Below are 15,707 nucleotides of genomic sequence, written 5' to 3'. Positions count from 1 at the left end.
GGGGAGAGCGTTGAGGCGAGAGGGGGGGAGCGTTGAGGCGAGAGGGGGGAGCGTTGAGGCGAGAGGTGGAGAGCGTTGAGGCGAGAGGGGGAGAGCGTTGAGGCGAAGAGCGTTGAGGCGAGAGGGGGAGAGCGTTGAGGCGAGAGGGGGAGAGTGTTGAGGCGAGAGGGGGAGAGCGTTGAGGCGAGAGGGGGAGAGCGTTGAGGCGAGAGGGGGAGAGTGTTGAGGCGAGAGGGGGAGAGCGTTGAGGCGAGAGGGGGAGAGCGTTGAGGCGAGAGGGGGAGAGCGTTGAGGCGAGAGGGGGAGAGCTTTGAGGCGAGAGGGGGAGAGCGTTGAGGCGAGAGGGGGAGAGCGTTGAGGCGAGAGGGGGAGAGCGTTGAGGCGAGAGGGGGAGAGCGTTGAGGCGAGAGGGGGGGGAGCGCTGAGGCGAGAGGGGGGGAGCGCTGAGGCGAGAGGGGGGGAGCGCTGAGGCGAGAGGGGGGGAGCGCTGAGGCGAGAGGGGGGAGCGCTGAGGCGAGAGGGGGAGAGCGTTGAGGCGAGAGGGGGAGAGCGTTGAGGCGAGAGGGGGGGAGCGCTGAGGCGAGAGGGGGGGAGCGCTGAGGCGAGAGGGGGGGAGCGTTGAGGCGAGAGGGGGAGAGCGTTGAGGCGAGAGGGGGTAGAGCGTTGAGGCGAGAGGGGGGAGAGCGTTGAGGCGAGAGGGGGGGAGCGCTGAGGCGAGAGGGGGGAGCGTTGAGGCGAGAGGGGGGGAGCATTGAGACGAGAGGTGGAGAGCGTTGAGGCGAGAGGGGGAGAGCGTTGAGGCGAGAGGGGGAGAGCGTTGAGGCGAGAGGGGGAGAGCGTTGAGGCGAGAGGGGGAGAGCGTTGAGGCGAGAGGGGGAGAGCTTTGAGGCGAGAGGGGGAGAGCGTTGAGGCGAGAGGTGGAGAGCGTTGAGGCGAGAGGTGGAGAGCGTTGAGGCGAGAGGGGGAGAGCGTTGAGGCGAGAGGGGGAGAGCGTTGAGGCGAGAGGGGGAGAGCGTTGAGGCGAGAGGGGGAGAGCGTTGAGGCGAGAGGGGGAGAGCGTTGAGGCGAGAGGTGGAGAGCGTTGAGGCGAGAGGGGGGGAGCGTTGAGGCGAGAGGGGGGAGCGTTGAGGCGAGAGGGGGAGAGCGTTGAGACGAGAGGGGGAGAGCGTTGAGGCGAGAGGGGGAGAGCGTTGAGGCGAGAGGGGGAGAGCGTTGAGGCGAGAGTGGGAGAGCGTTGAGGCGAGAGGGGGAGAGCGTTGAGGCGAGAGGGGGAGAGCGTTGAGGCGAGAGGGGGAGAGCGTTGAGGCGAGAGGGGGAGAGCGTTGAGGCGAGAGGGGGAGAGCGTTGAGGCGAGAGGGGGGGAGCGCTGAGGCGAGAGGGGGGGAGCGCTGAGGCGAGAGGGGGAGAGCGCTGAGGCGAGAGGGGGAGAGCGTTGAGGCGAGAGAGGGGGGAGCGCTGAGGCGAGAGGGGGGAGCGCTGAGGCGAGAGGGGGGGAGCGCTGAGGCGAGAGGGGGGGAGCGCTGAGGCGAGAGGGGGGGAGCGCTGAGGCGAGAGGGGGAGAGCGCTGAGGCGAGAGGGGGAGAGCGCTGAGGCGAGAGGGGGAGAGCGCTGAGGCGAGAGGGGGAGAGCGTTGAGGCGAGAGGGGGAGAGCGTTGAGGCGAGAGGGGGGGAGCGCTGAGGCGAGAGGGGGGGGAGCGCGGAGGCGAGAGGGGGGGAGCGCTGAGGCGAGAGGGGGAGAGCGTTGTGGCGAGAGGGGGAGAGCGTTGAGGCGAGAGGGGGAGAGGGGGGAGCGCTGCGGCGAGAGGGGGGAGCGCTGAGGCGAGAGGGGGGGAGCGCGGAGGCGAGAGGGGGGGAGCGCGGAGGCGAGCGGGGGGGAGCGCGGAGGCGAGCGGGGGGGAGCGTGGAGGCGAGAGGGGGAGTGTTGAGGTGACAGTGGGAGTGTGGAGGTGAGAAGGGAATTTTGTGGTGTGGGTGAGGTTCTGTAACACACTGGTTGGCGCTGCTGCCTCATGGCGCCAAAGACCCGGGTTTGAATCCAGCCTCGGGTCACTCTCTGTGTGGAGTGCGCACGTTCTCCCCTGTCTGCGTGGGAATCCTCTGTGTGCTCTCATTTCCTCCCACACTCCAAAGATGTGGGAGTTAGTTGGATTAGCCATGCTAACTTGGGAGACGGGCAACGTACAGGACAGGTACTGGACGGGGTTAGATACAGAGTAAATTTCCCTCATCAATGTCCCCATCAAACACTCCCAGGACGTGTACAGCATGGGGATAGACACAGAGTAAATTTAAGACTGTGCCCATCAAACATTCACACGGTAAAATTCCCTCTGCACCACCCAGAACGGCTACAGCATTGGCCGGGGTGGGGGGGTAGATACATAATAAACCTCTCTCTCCAGTGTCCTCATCAAGCACTCCCAGGATACCCAGGATAGGGACAGTACGTCGTTAAATGTAGAATAAATCTCCCTCTATAATGTCCCCATCAAACTCTCCAAAGACAGATGCAACTAGTGAGAGTTCAGATGCAGCTCAGGCTGAGATTTCCAGAAACCTCCCATCACACTGTTTCACCAAGAACTCCAGTGAAGGGGTAGCAAGGGTGAGATGCACAAAAAATGTCTGCATAGACTGTCCAAACACTAAAGACCTGAGCAAGAGCAGAACAGGGTAAGGTCCACAGAAAATCTCTCCACACTGTCCTATCAGGAACTCGAGCGCAGGTGGACACAGAGATACATATAGTTCTGCTCTCCCTGTATATTGCCAGAAAAAAATCCCATGTATGGGTAAAGAAAAGTTCAATACAGATACATCTCCTCTTGATACTGACCTCTGAAACCCTCCCAGAACAGTTACACACGGGATTGCAGACAGAGCAAAGCTCACTCTGCAGTGTCCCATTGAATAGTTGACTGCAAAGGGTGTTTACTCTGTGTCGAACCCCATTCTGAACCATGTTTCTGTATTTGCCATTGGGTTCCTGTAAATTGTGCTTCCATTGAACATTTCCAAGGATAGGGACAGCACTGGGTAAAGTGTATGGTCTTGCTGCACTGCCAATTCAAACAGGCTGATAAAAGGGACGTGTATCTTCTGTATCAAACACGTTTCCATCACTGTCCATGAAGTAATCCCAGGGCAGCCTCACTGATAATGATATTTTCCACACGTGCTTTCATAATAACTGTCTTCTGTTAATTTGTTGTTATAGTTTGTGAAATACTCCTTCAGATCTTTCCTAAATACAGTTCAGACACTTGGGAATTCGAATGAATGAATTGCAAACATTTTCTGTTGTAAAGAACATAGAAAAGCTACAGCACAAACAGGCCCTTCGGCCCACAAGTTGCGCCGGTCATGTCCCTACCTACCTCGGCTTATATACAGGCTTACCTAGAACCCTCAATCCTATTAAGTCCCATGTACTCATCCAGGAGTCTCTTAAAAGACACCATCGAGTTTGCCTCCACCACCACTGGCGGCAGCCGATTCCACTCACCCACCACCCTCTGAGTGCAAAACCTACCCCTCACATCTCCTCTGTAGCTATTCCCCAGCACCTTTAACCTGTGTCCTCTCGTAGCAGCCATTTCAGCCCTGGGAAAAAGCCTCTGTGAGTCCACCTGATCTATACCACTCAACATCTTTTATACCTCTATCAGGTCACCTCTCATCCTTCATCTCTCCAAGGAGAAAAGACCGAGCTCTCTCAACATATCCTCATGAGGCATGCCAACCAATCCAGGCAACATCCTTGTAAATCTTCTCTGCACCCTTTCAATAATTTCCACGTCCCTCCTGTAATGAGGCGACCAGAACTGAGCACAGTACTCCAAGTGGGGTCTGACGAGGGTCTTATATAGCTGCATCATTATCCCCGGACTCCTAAACTCAATCTCTCGATTGATGAAGGCCAGGTGAAAACTGCCCCAGTTAAGTAAATCAGATTGATCAACTGATTGCAATCAATGCCAAATGGGGAATAATTGTCCCGTGTAGAACTGAGAACCCGTTCCATATTGTGATTGTTTGCAGTATTGGGACAGTGAGATGACCCGATCCAACACAAGAACACTTTGCAATATCTCCCAGTAACAGTGAGTCTGTGTGTCAGCGTTAACCAAGCGGGGTGACATTCCCGGTGGTGCTGACATCTCACGCAGAGTGAAAACCAGAATTCAATTGGTGGGGACTGCCTTGTTAAATTCAGCTGGGGATTTATTGAGGGAATTTGTGAAAATGCATGTGGAGATCTTATACAATCTAATTGAAAAACATTTCGAAATCCGTTTCTCCAACTGACTGTACAGAACAGAAGAGGTACATTTATAGAGATCTCAAGGTGAATAACATTAGTTCCAGTCACTGAACACCAGCAGTAACTTTGTAATGCATATCATTTTATACATGTTTCACATGCAGTGAATATATTTATTTTAATTCCGGTCTCTGAGCAGTCAGATATTGATACAGATAATTCTGATATTTAGCACCATGCTCCCACACTGCCACCTCTGCTTGACCTGAAATAGATGCTCTGTTCCGCAATTATTTAATCCAAGTGTATTCGTGGAGGAACAAACTTACATTCTGCATTCAAACTTTATGTTGTTGAGATCAGCCCAGGATCAGAATGATTGAAGGAGCTGAAGGTTTTTGAGACAGTTTGTGTGACGCTGCTGCTGTGTTGCCTTTATTCGTTTTGTAACGCGGGGGTCGCAGGGAATCAGTAGCGACAATAAGAGTGAGGTCAGTGATGTATCTGTTTGTCAGTTGGTAATAAGAATGAAGTCGGTGATACACCTGGAAGGTAAAGGCAGTAGGGATGAGGTTAGCCATGCACCTGGATGTGTATTGACAATCAGAGCAATTCAGTAATGTATCTGTGCAGGTTGTGAAAGGAGAGTGCGGTCACTGCTGTTCCTAAATACCTGGTTCCAATAAGAATCAGGTTATTTCTGCATCTGCAGGGACAGGTGTAGCATCGGGGAAACACAAGATAAAACTCCATCTGCAATTTCCCCAGCAAACACACCCAGTGCAGGGACAACTGGCGGATGTTTGAGTTGTGTGGAGTGGGGGGCTGTGTGTGGAGTGAAAGTTTATTATGGAAGTGAGGGGGAGAGTGATGAGTTGAGAGGCGGTGTATTGAGATGAGGGGGAGTTTGTTGAGGTGAGGGGGAAAGTTAAAAGGAGATGGCGGGAGCTGAGGCGAGACAGAGTGCTGAGATGGGAAGAGAGAGCTGATATGAGAGAGGGAGAATGTTGATGTGAGACAGAGTGTCGGATTTGGCCCCGCGCTCTCCCCAAATTCGGATAATCCCACCAGAGGTAATTGGATCTTGACACGGTCTGTGCCCATCTGCTCCGACTCCCATGCGGTGTGGGACGGGAAATTCATATCTTGGGGATCTTGAGGTGAGGAGCGTCGAGATGAGATGGGTAGTGTTGTGGTGCGTGGGGGAATGTAGAAGTGAGTGGGAGGATTGATGTGAGGGGGGGAACATGTTCAGGTGAGAGGGGGAGAGTTGTGTTGATTGGGGGAGTGTTGAATTGAGAGCGCGTGTTCTGGTGAGAGGAATTGATGTTAACCCTCTATGGGACAATGTAAATGTGAGAGGGGGAACTTAGAAGCGAGACGGCTAGTGTTGAGGAGAAAGGGTGTAATGTCTGTGTGATAGAGATTGTGCAGAGAGGGGAAGGGGAGTATTGAGGTGAGCGGGGGTGTGTTGAGGTGAGGGGGTGTGTTGACGTGACAGGATAGTGTTGGTGAGAGAGAGAGAGTGTTGGGGTAATGGGGAGTGCTGAGTTGAGAGTGAGGGTGTTAATGTTGTCATGTGAGTGGACCTTTCAGCAATTTTGTTTAAATCATGCAGCTTACATGGAGGTGGAGCTAAGCTGTGGCAGTCAGGTGGTGGTTTTTTTTTGGTCTTTTAGTTTAGTTTTGGGAAGCAGTTTAGCAGCAAGCTCAGAAGCAATCTCTCTCCCTCTCCCTGTCCTTCTCTTTTGAAAAGGCTGTGTTTTGTGGAACAGACTCGACTGCAACCTCTGCTGAGTTTCTCAAGGGATTTTGAGCATTCAGCCCAGGAGGCTGGACACGTGTAATAATTCGGCATTAACCTCTGCTGTATTGTGGTGATTTGGAGGGTTTTGTGGATTGGATGTTGGCTTTGGTTGGAACACACTAGAGATATTTCCTTCAGAGTTGTACATTATTGTGGTTGTTGTGTTTCTTGTTTGTAATTGTTAAATGTTCTTGCTAATTGTCTTACTATACATGTCAACAATATTCTCAATTAAGCTTTGTATTGAATAAGAGTTCCTCGTGGGTCAGTTCACTCCCACCTGAAGTGAAACCTCTCGTGCTCCTTCGAGCCAGATTCAAGGTAAAGAGTTACAGGTCACTCGAGCTTCATGGAACAACTGGGAGTATCCAACCTGACTGAGAACAACTGGGGGCTCCGGGATTGAAACCTGTATTTCTTGATTGATTTTGGATTAGTGAACTCAAAGACAGTGAGCGCTGAGCAGATTTGTGTTTTCTTTTCAGGTGTTGTATTCCAGTTTAAATAGGGAGTGTGGTTTGGATTAATGTCTCTTTCAGAGGCTCAGAAGTTTCTGCGGGTGGAGGAAGTCACGCAAGTTACCTGACAGATAGTGACGAAAGCAAAGCTTTTGGAATTGGAAACACATTCCAGTTGACATTGCCTGACAGAGTACAGAAAGGAGAGATAATTGTGGCAATAGCACAACATTTGGAATTGTCAGAAGCTCAGTCAGAATCGTTGGAAATTCAGTTACAAATGAAAGTGACTCAATATAAAAAATAATTAAAACTATTTGAATTACAGGGAAAAGAAAAGGAAAGGGAGGAACAGCAAGCAAAATAATTGAATCAATCTGAATTACAGGCAAAAGGGAAAAAGGAGGCAAGGGAAAAATAGAGAGACTTTGAATATTGGAAACTGGCCTTCAAATGTAAACATCGTGTCTGATTGGCGGAGGTAAAGGGTAAAGTACAGTCTGAGGGTAGGGATGAGGATAGTGAGAGAATGAGGGGCAGAAAATACATCAGGAGATAGAAAAGGCAATGTTACAATCATCATGGGGGACTTCAATATGTAGGTTTCTAAGATTCTAAGGTGGACTGGGAAAATCAGATAGGTCGTGGATCCCAAGAAAAGGAATTTGTGGAATGTCTAAGAGAGGGTTTTTGGAGCAGCTTGTGACAGAGCCTACTACGGAACAGGCAATTCTGGATTTGGCGATGTGTAATGAGGCAGACTTGATTAGGGAACTTAAGGTGAAGGAACCCTTAGGGAGCAGTGACCACAATATGATAGAATTTACCCTGCAGTTTGAGAGGAAGAACCTGGAATCAGATGTAAAGGTATTTGAATTAAATAAAGATAACTACAAGGACATGAAGGTGGAGCTGGCCAGAGTTGATTGTAAAGGGAGCCGAGCAGGGGAGAAAGTGGAACAGCAATGACAGGAGTTCTTGAGAGTTATTTGCGAGGCACAACAGAAATTCATCCCAAGGAGGAGGAAACATGCCACAGGGAGGACGAGGAATCCATGGCTGACGGGGAAGCCAAGGGCAGCAAAAACACAAAAGGGAAAGCATCCTTAGTGGCAAGGATTAGTGGGAAGGCAGAAGATTGAGAAGCTTTTGAAAGCAAGCAGAGGACAACTTAAAAAAGCAATAAGAGGGGAGAAGATGAAATATGAGTGTAAGCAAGCTTGTATTATAAAAGAGGAGAGGAGAAGGTTTTCCAATATAAGTTAAGAGAGAGGCAAAAATAGCCATTGGATCACTAAAAAATGAGGCTGGAGAAGGAATAATAGGAAACAAAGAAATGGCAGAGGAACTGAATAGTTTGCATCAGTCTTCACGGTGGAAGACACCAGTGGGATGCCAGAGCTCCAGGAGAGTCGGGGGACACAGGTGGGTGTAGTGGCCATCACTCAGGAGAAGGTTCTGGGGAAACTGAAAGGTCTGTGGGTGGTAAATCACCTGGACCGGATGGAGTACACCCCAGGTTTCTAAAAGACATAGCTGAGGAAATTGTGGTGGCATTGGTGGTGATCTTTCTTTGATAAGGCGCAGCATAGGAGACTGTTATATAAGTTAAGTGCCAATGGTGTTGAGGGTAAGATCCTGGCATGGATAGAGGATTGGCTGACTGGCAGAAGGCAGAGAGTGGGGATGAAGGGATCTTCTCTCAGGATGGCAGCCGGTGACAAGTGGTGTGCCTCGGGGGTCGGTCCTGGGACCACAACCTTTCACAATACACATTAATAATTTGGAAAAACGAAATGAAGGCGCTGTTGCTAAGTTTGGTGATGATACAATTATATGCAGAGGGACAGGGAGTATTGCGGAAGTGGGAGGGGGGAGGGGGAGGAGGAGGGCTGCAGAAGGACTTGGACAGGTTAGGACAGTGGATAAAGAGGGGGCAGATGGAATACAAGGAGGAAAAGTGTGAGGTTATGCACTTTGGAAGGAGGAATGGAGGCAGAGACTATTTTCGAAATGGGGAAATGCTTAGAAAATCAGATGCACAAAGGAATTTGGGAGGCCTTGTTCAAGATTCTCTAAAGGTTAACCTGCAGGTTCAATCGGCAGTTAGGAAGGCAAGTGGAATACTGGCAATCATGTCGAGAGGCCCCGCACCAGGTTCAGACCCACCCAGGTTCAGACAGAGACGCTGTTCAGATTCACACAAGGTTCGGACTCGGATCATGTTCAGATTCACACCGTGTACAGACTCACCTCAGCTTCACAATCATAGAAACATTGAAATATAGGAACAGCAGGAGCAGGCCATTCGGCCCTTCGACCCAGCTCCGACATTCAGTTTGATCAGGGATCATCATCAACTTCAATATCCTGACCATCCCTTGCTCCCATATCCCGTGATCACTTTAGCCCCAAGAGCGATACATAATTTCTTCCTGAAATCACAAAAGGTTTTGGCCTCAGCTACATTCTGTGGTAGCGAAGTCCATAGGTCATCAGAGTGGAGAAATTTCTCCTCACCTCTGTTCTAAAAGGTTGATGCTTATCCTCAAACCATGAACACTCGTCCTCAACTCCCTGAGCATCAGGAACATTCTTTCTGAATCTACCCTGTCTAAACATGGTCCAATATTATATGTTTCACTCGAATGAACTCCAATGAATAAAGCCCTAACCGACTTAGTCTCTCTTCATATCACAGACTTGCCATCCCAGGAATCAGCCTGGTAAACATTCGCTGTACTCCCTCTATAGCGAGGATATCCTTCCTCAGATAAGGACACCAAAACTGCACACAATACTCGAAATGTGGCCTCAGCAATGCCCTGTACAACTGCAATGACACATCTCTCTTCCTGTACTCCAATCTTATCCCTATGAAGGGCAGCATTACAGTTGTCTTCTTTACTGCCTGTTGTACATGCGCGCTGACTTTCACTTACTGATGCATACGGACACCAAGGCCTCGCTGAGTATCCACCTCTCTCAATTTACACCCATTCAAATAATAATCTGTCTTCCTATTATTGCTGCTAAATTGGATAACTTCACATTGATCCACATTTTACTGCAACTGCTTTGCACATCCCCACACATTGAGCCTGTTCAAATCACACTGAAGCATGTCTGCATGTTTCTCATAGCTCACCCTCACACACCTTTTATCATCTGCAAATTTGGAGATGATACATCTAGTTCCATTTTCAAAATAATTAATATATAATGTGAGCAGTTGGGGTCCGTGCACAGATTCCTGCAGAACCCCACTAGACACTGACTGCTAATCAGAAAAAGGCCCATTTATTGCCAACTCTTTGCTTTCTATCAGTGAACCAGCTTTCTATCCGTCTCAAAACATTGCCTGTAATCCCATGTGCTTTCACTTTACATGGCAGTCTGCGATGTGAGACCTTGTCGAAAGCCTTCTGAAAGTCTCAATAAACACATCTGCTCACGTCACTTTCTGAACAGTAATGTCTGGGGGACACCTACCCGCCCTGGACCTGGCCGTAAGGGACCGGGCAGTAAGGGACACAAGACACAGCAATACCTCTCCACCACTTCCCTAAACTCCCACACTTACCCCAACTCTCAGTGCTTCACTCTCTGCAGCTTGCACTCTGTGGAGCTCCCTGAGTGGGCACATTTCACAGGCCTCAGTTTGGTAGTTTATATTTGCCCGTGTCCAACTCATGAACCTGATTGAAGTCACTGCCCCCCCTCCCCCTCTAGGTCTGAGTAACCGCCGAGGGCTGACCACCTTGGAAGCATTTTTTGGAGTTTCAATGCTGGGTCCGGTTCCTGCTGCTCAGCCTCGGAAGTGAGTGGGGTTCAGCAGACCGGAGCTCGCCTCTTCCACCATGAGCGTGTGGCCCGAGTTCCCTTAATCGGGTGACAATGTGGTCGAGAGGCTAAACCCACTGTGTCCATTTCAGACTCCGAGGTTCCCACTGGCGGAGATGAGGAACAGGAGCCGGAGTGCCTGGAATTCTTTCCAAAGTTCCCGGTCTGCTGGGAATTGCTTTTTCCTGCACGGCTTGGGGCTTCATGGCTTGTAGATGATTGAAGCATTCCCATAGGATGGTATCTCCCAAGCGGACTTGATAGGAAACTGGCCCTGTTCCAGACTCGACCGTGCCTCATAACCACGTGGATCCATTGCCATGATTCTTTACCAATAACCTATCTCCTGCCTTTAGGTGCCTCTCCCGGCTGGTGGGAACGGCACTGGGTGTTAGCTCCCGCCCTCAGAAGGTCAGACTTAACATTGGGCGGAGTGAACTTCCCATCAACAACTCTGCTGGGGCTATTCCAGTTGTTGAAGAGGGGAGGTCGGGGGGAGGGTTGGAGGGTGTCATTCTGTAATTGAAGATGAAATCTGGATGGTTTGGTGTCCAAAGAGACTGAGGGATGGTATTTTGAACCTGCTTTTACTGTTTGGGCCGCTCTTTCTGCCAGGCCGTTGGATGATGGGTAATATGACACTGCCCTAACGTGTCAGATTCTGTCCAACTTCATCGAATGCACAAATTCCTGGCTGATGAAGGGTGGTCCATTTTCAGAAACAAACACCTGCGGGATCCCTGGTGTCATGAAAGAGGTGTGAAGTTTCTCCACTCTTGTCCTTGTGTTTGAGTAACTCACCCTGTGTACGGCCATCCATTTTGAATCAGCATCTACCATTATCAGGAACATAGACCCCATGAACGGACCGGCACTCTCCGTGTGCAGCCACGTCTACGGATGTCCTGGCCATTCCCACGTGTGAAGAGTAGTAATTGGTGGTACTTCTGCCCTTGTTGATATTGCCAACACTGACCCATGGGCAAATATCCGTCCCCATACCTGGCCACCAGACAGGGCAACTTGGAGGATCTTCAGTTTGCCACTCCTGGGTGGCCATGGTAAAGTTCACCATGGGATGGTGACCCTGGCTCAGGATGACACTCTTGAACCCCATAGGCGTGTGCCATCTTCCACAGTCAGCTGCTGTCTGCCATTCCAATATGGGTGTAATTCAGGCTGTAACGGCCATTTGGATTCCCCCATCAGCACTCGCTGCTTCAATTCATTCAGGAATGGGTAATCTTACGTCCACAGCCGAATATTATTGGCTGCCACTGGGAGCGTTTTGAGAAAGTTCATGATTACCGTCTCTTCCATTGGGAATATGACAAGTGTCTGTTAATCGCAGCCAACTCAAGGCACCGACCTGAACGACTCGGCCTCCTGGAAGGTGTTCCAATCGATAATGGTAGGCGGACAGTAATAAAGCCCACAGCTGGATATGGGCCAATATTATGGGCTGCACCGCCATGCAGGTCCTTCTGGAATTTCTTTGCCCAAACTATCACCGTAGACGAGGTGTCACAGTGGTTAGCGCTGCTGCCTCATAACGCCAGAGACCTGGGTTCAATTCCTGGCTTGGGTCATTGTCTGTGCGGAGTCTGCACATTCTCTCCGTATCTGCGTGGGTTTACTCTGGTTTCTCTGGTTTCCTCCCACTGTCTGAAAGACGTGCTGGGTAGGTGCAGTGTCCATGCTAAATTCTCCCTCAGTGTGACCCGAACAGGCACCAGTGAGTGGCGACTAGGCGATTTTCACATTAACTTCATTGCAGTGTTAATGTAAGCCTACATTTGACACTTTATAAATGTTAAACTTCCTCTGAGTATGAATTGTTGAATATCGCTGGGAAACCTCATCTAGCTGTCAGTATAAGTGCACGTGAATAAGTTCATAAATGGAAACAAGAATCCTCCTGCCAGCTTTGAGTTTAGGTGCTCGATCAGAGGGATTGGGTATTTATCCAGCTGTGAGAAACTGTTTACCGTTTGTTTAAAATTTCCCAGCACAAAGTATTTGTGTTCACTCTTGGGACTTGGGTGTCACTGGCCGGCCAGCATTTATTGCCCATCCCTAGTTGCCCATGTTCAGAGGGCAATTAAGTGTCAACCACTTTGAGTCACATTTAGTCCTGACCACATAAGGACGACAGATTTCCTTCCCTGGGACATTGGTGAACCAGATGGGTTTTTCCGAAAATCGACACTGGTTTTATGGTCACCAGCTGATTCTGAATTCCAGATATATTTATTCAAATTCCACCATCTGCTGTGACGGGATTCGAACCCGGGTGCACAGAACTTTAGCTGAGTTTCTGTATTAATAGTGTAGTGATAAAACCACCAGTCCATCACATCCACACCCAGAGTGTACACACCCTGAGTTCCGGTAACCTAGACACACCATATTATATACGTCTGCAGGACTCCCGGATTGGACAGCATTAACTGTCTCAATCAGGGAGCTCATATTCCAATAACTCCACCTGATGGTTATCGTTAAAGTCATTAAGTATGTCTCTCTCTCTGTCTCTTTCTGTCTTTCTGTGCATCCCTCTCTGTATCTCTCTCTCTCTCTCTCTGTGTGTGTGTATATATATATATATATATATATATATATATATATATATATATCTGCCTGTTTGTGTGCAGTTCTGGTCACCTCACTATAAGAAGGATGTGGAAGCGCTGGAAAGAGTGCAGAGGAGATTTACCAGGATGCTGCCTGGTTTGGAGGGTAGGTCATGTGAGGAAAGGTTGAGGGAGCTAGGGCTGTTCTCTCTGGAGCGGAGGAGGCTGAGGGGAGACTTAATAGAGGTGTATAAAATGATGAAGGGGATGGATAGAGTGAACGTTCAAAGACTATTTCCTCGGGTGGATGGAGCTATTACAAGGGGGCATAACTATAGGGTTCGTGGTGGGAGATACAGGATGGATATCAGAGGTAGGTTCTTTACGCAGAGAGTGGTTGGGGTGTGGAATGGACTGCCTGCAGTGATAGTGGAGTCAGACACTTTAGAAACATTTAAGCGGTTATTGGATAGGCACATGGAGCACACCAGGATGATAGGGAGTGGGGTAGCTTGATCTTGGTTTCAGATAAAGCTCGGCACAACATCGTGGGCCGAAGGGCCTGTTCTGTGCTGTACTGTTCTATGTTCTATGTTTCTCTGTGTCTCTTACTGTCTCTCTGCATCTCCCTCATTCACCTGCTCTCTACACTCTTCCTCTGTGTCTCCTCCCCCCTCAGTCTCACTCTCCTTGTCCCTCTCCTTCTCTGTCGCCCTTTTCTTATTTCTCTGTCTTTCTCTCTCTCTCTACCTCGCTCTGTCTTTTGCTCTTGCTGTGTCCATTGTACTCCTTCAGTCTCACTGTTTCAAATTCGCTGACGCTCTCTGTCTCTGTCTCTGTTTCTCTCTGCCTCTCTTTCTGTCTCCCTTTCCGTCTTAGTCTCCCTCTCTCATTACATTCTGCCATCTGTCTCCCTCTGTCTCCCTTTCTCATTCCCTGTCCATCTCCCTCCCCATTTCCCCCAATCTCTATCCCTGTTTTTCTCGCTCTGAGAGTCCCTATCTGTCTCTGTCCTTTTTATTTCTCTCTCTCTGTTTCCTCCCTGTATCTGTTAGAAACTCTTTCAAACTGTGTCACGCTCCATGTATTTGTACCCTTCCCTCTCTCTGTCAACCTCCGTCTCTCTATCACTCCCAGTTTTGCTCTCACTGCCCTCTCTCTCTCTTTATCTGTCACTCTCTCTGCCTCTGTGAGGCTGCTCGTTATTTATATTTGAAAGTCCATTAGAAAGAGTCAGGGGTCTTGTAGCTGTAGTTTCCTGTCAGGGTCTGATGAGTTGAAGAATTGCAGTAAGGGGAGCTTTCAGCAGATTTATTAGCTGCTGCCTGAAGTGAGTCTGTGTCACAGCATAAATGGCAGTGTTTGTACAACAACTTGTGAGTTGCAACATGAAACCAAATTCCATAACATAGTAATCTAACCATACCGACTCATAGCCCAAATCATCCATCCGACTCCATATTGAATAAACCATTAATGTCGACCATAAGAGGATGAAATTGGCTGAGATAACAAACAGTAAAATGATGGATTTCCTGCGACTCTCCATCTCAGGGTCTCTGGGATTCTCCCCACTGCTGTGAGCCCGGAGTCTCCTGCGGGCTCTGCTGCTCATTAAAATGTGTCTGACGGTGAAAACGTTGAGCAGCAGAATCAGGACGAACGGGACAGCCGGGGTTAGAATGTTGTGGAGGAACTCGATTGTTCCCCAGACCGGAGATTCCAGAACATCCATTGTGACATCACAAAACCAGGGGTTGTTCCCCAGCAGATATCTATTTAATAACATAAAATACCAGAAGATGTTCTTTAAACAGCTCAGCACCGTCACTGTTCCCAGAACCACAGCCGCCGATTTCTCACTGCAATATTTACTCTTCAGCTTGGGGCAGCAAATGGCCACAAATCGATCAAAGGTGAAAGTGACGGTGAACCAGACAGAACAGTCAGTGGCTGCATAAAGCAGGACGGCGTGGATGTTACACACGGGCAGCGACAGCAGGAAATCAAACTGTTCCCAATAAACAATGGGAATGTGTCTGAATATCAGGTCGAGGATAATGACCAGCAGATCCCCCGCTGACATGGCCACCAGGTAACGAGTCACACATTTGGACAGACCACAGTTTCTGCTCGTCAGAGTCACAATTGTGATTATGTTCACTGTCAGGAAGGGAAATAAAGAATAAAATTAGACAGGATTCAGGGAAAGAAGTTACCATTTGGACTGAGGATGGGTTGAAATAAAAAAGAATGTATACACATAAAATCACTTATTTTTTTTAAACCAGCACGTCTTTTGCAGTGTGAGAGGAAAGTGGAGCATCCGGAGGAAACCCTCACAGACACGGGGAGAAGGTCCAAACTCCACACAGACAGTGACCCAAGCCTGGAATTGAACCCAGGTCCCTGACGCTGTGAATCAGCAGTGCTAACCACTGTGTCACCGTGCTGCTCCATGGTAGCAACACAGTGGTATATATTTGGGAGTGAGATTTCCGGGGAGTCCACGACATTGACCCTAACTCAGCTCCAAGTAAATAGCCGCCCTCCCTTGTGGGGGATTTGGAGGGTAAGAAGGATGAGGGAGTAAACCCTGACAGAAAATCCAGACTGGAGTCCTGTGGATGGTAATCTGTCGTCTCTCAGACAGTTTACTGACAACCTCTGCAACAGAGCTGGTACCAAAGAGGGCTGGTTTGACCCTTGCCTCTGGACAATACTAACAATTGGCAGAGGGAGATCCTGATGCCCTGACAGCA

At 49.5% G+C, this 15,707-nt stretch overlaps 1 protein-coding gene across 2 annotated transcripts in view; it reads left to right on the top strand.

Moving 5' to 3' along the window:
• The window catches only part of LOC144487211 (uncharacterized), a 55,952-nt gene extending 40,743 nt beyond the window's left edge, over positions 1-15,209 (top strand). The window contains exon 4 of one of the 2 annotated variants that reach the window (XR_013496376.1): positions 14,828-15,209. Coding sequence is in view for 1 of the 2 variants with exons in the window: in XM_078205273.1 (XP_078061399.1) it covers positions 14,828-15,028 (201 nt within the window). In the remaining variant the exon portion in view is untranslated. The remainder of the gene's footprint in view (positions 1-14,827) is intronic. The other variant, XM_078205273.1, reaches the window with a different exon arrangement.
• Positions 15,210-15,707: the final 498 nt, after the last annotated feature.

The sequence above is a fragment of the Mustelus asterias genome, unplaced genomic scaffold (genome assembly GCF_964213995.1).
Source record: "Mustelus asterias unplaced genomic scaffold, sMusAst1.hap1.1 HAP1_SCAFFOLD_645, whole genome shotgun sequence".
In the NCBI taxonomy this organism is placed as follows: domain Eukaryota; kingdom Metazoa; phylum Chordata; class Chondrichthyes; order Carcharhiniformes; family Triakidae; genus Mustelus; species Mustelus asterias.
The sequence above is the reverse complement of the archived record's forward strand: the minus strand, read 5'-3'. Positions and strand labels throughout refer to the sequence as shown.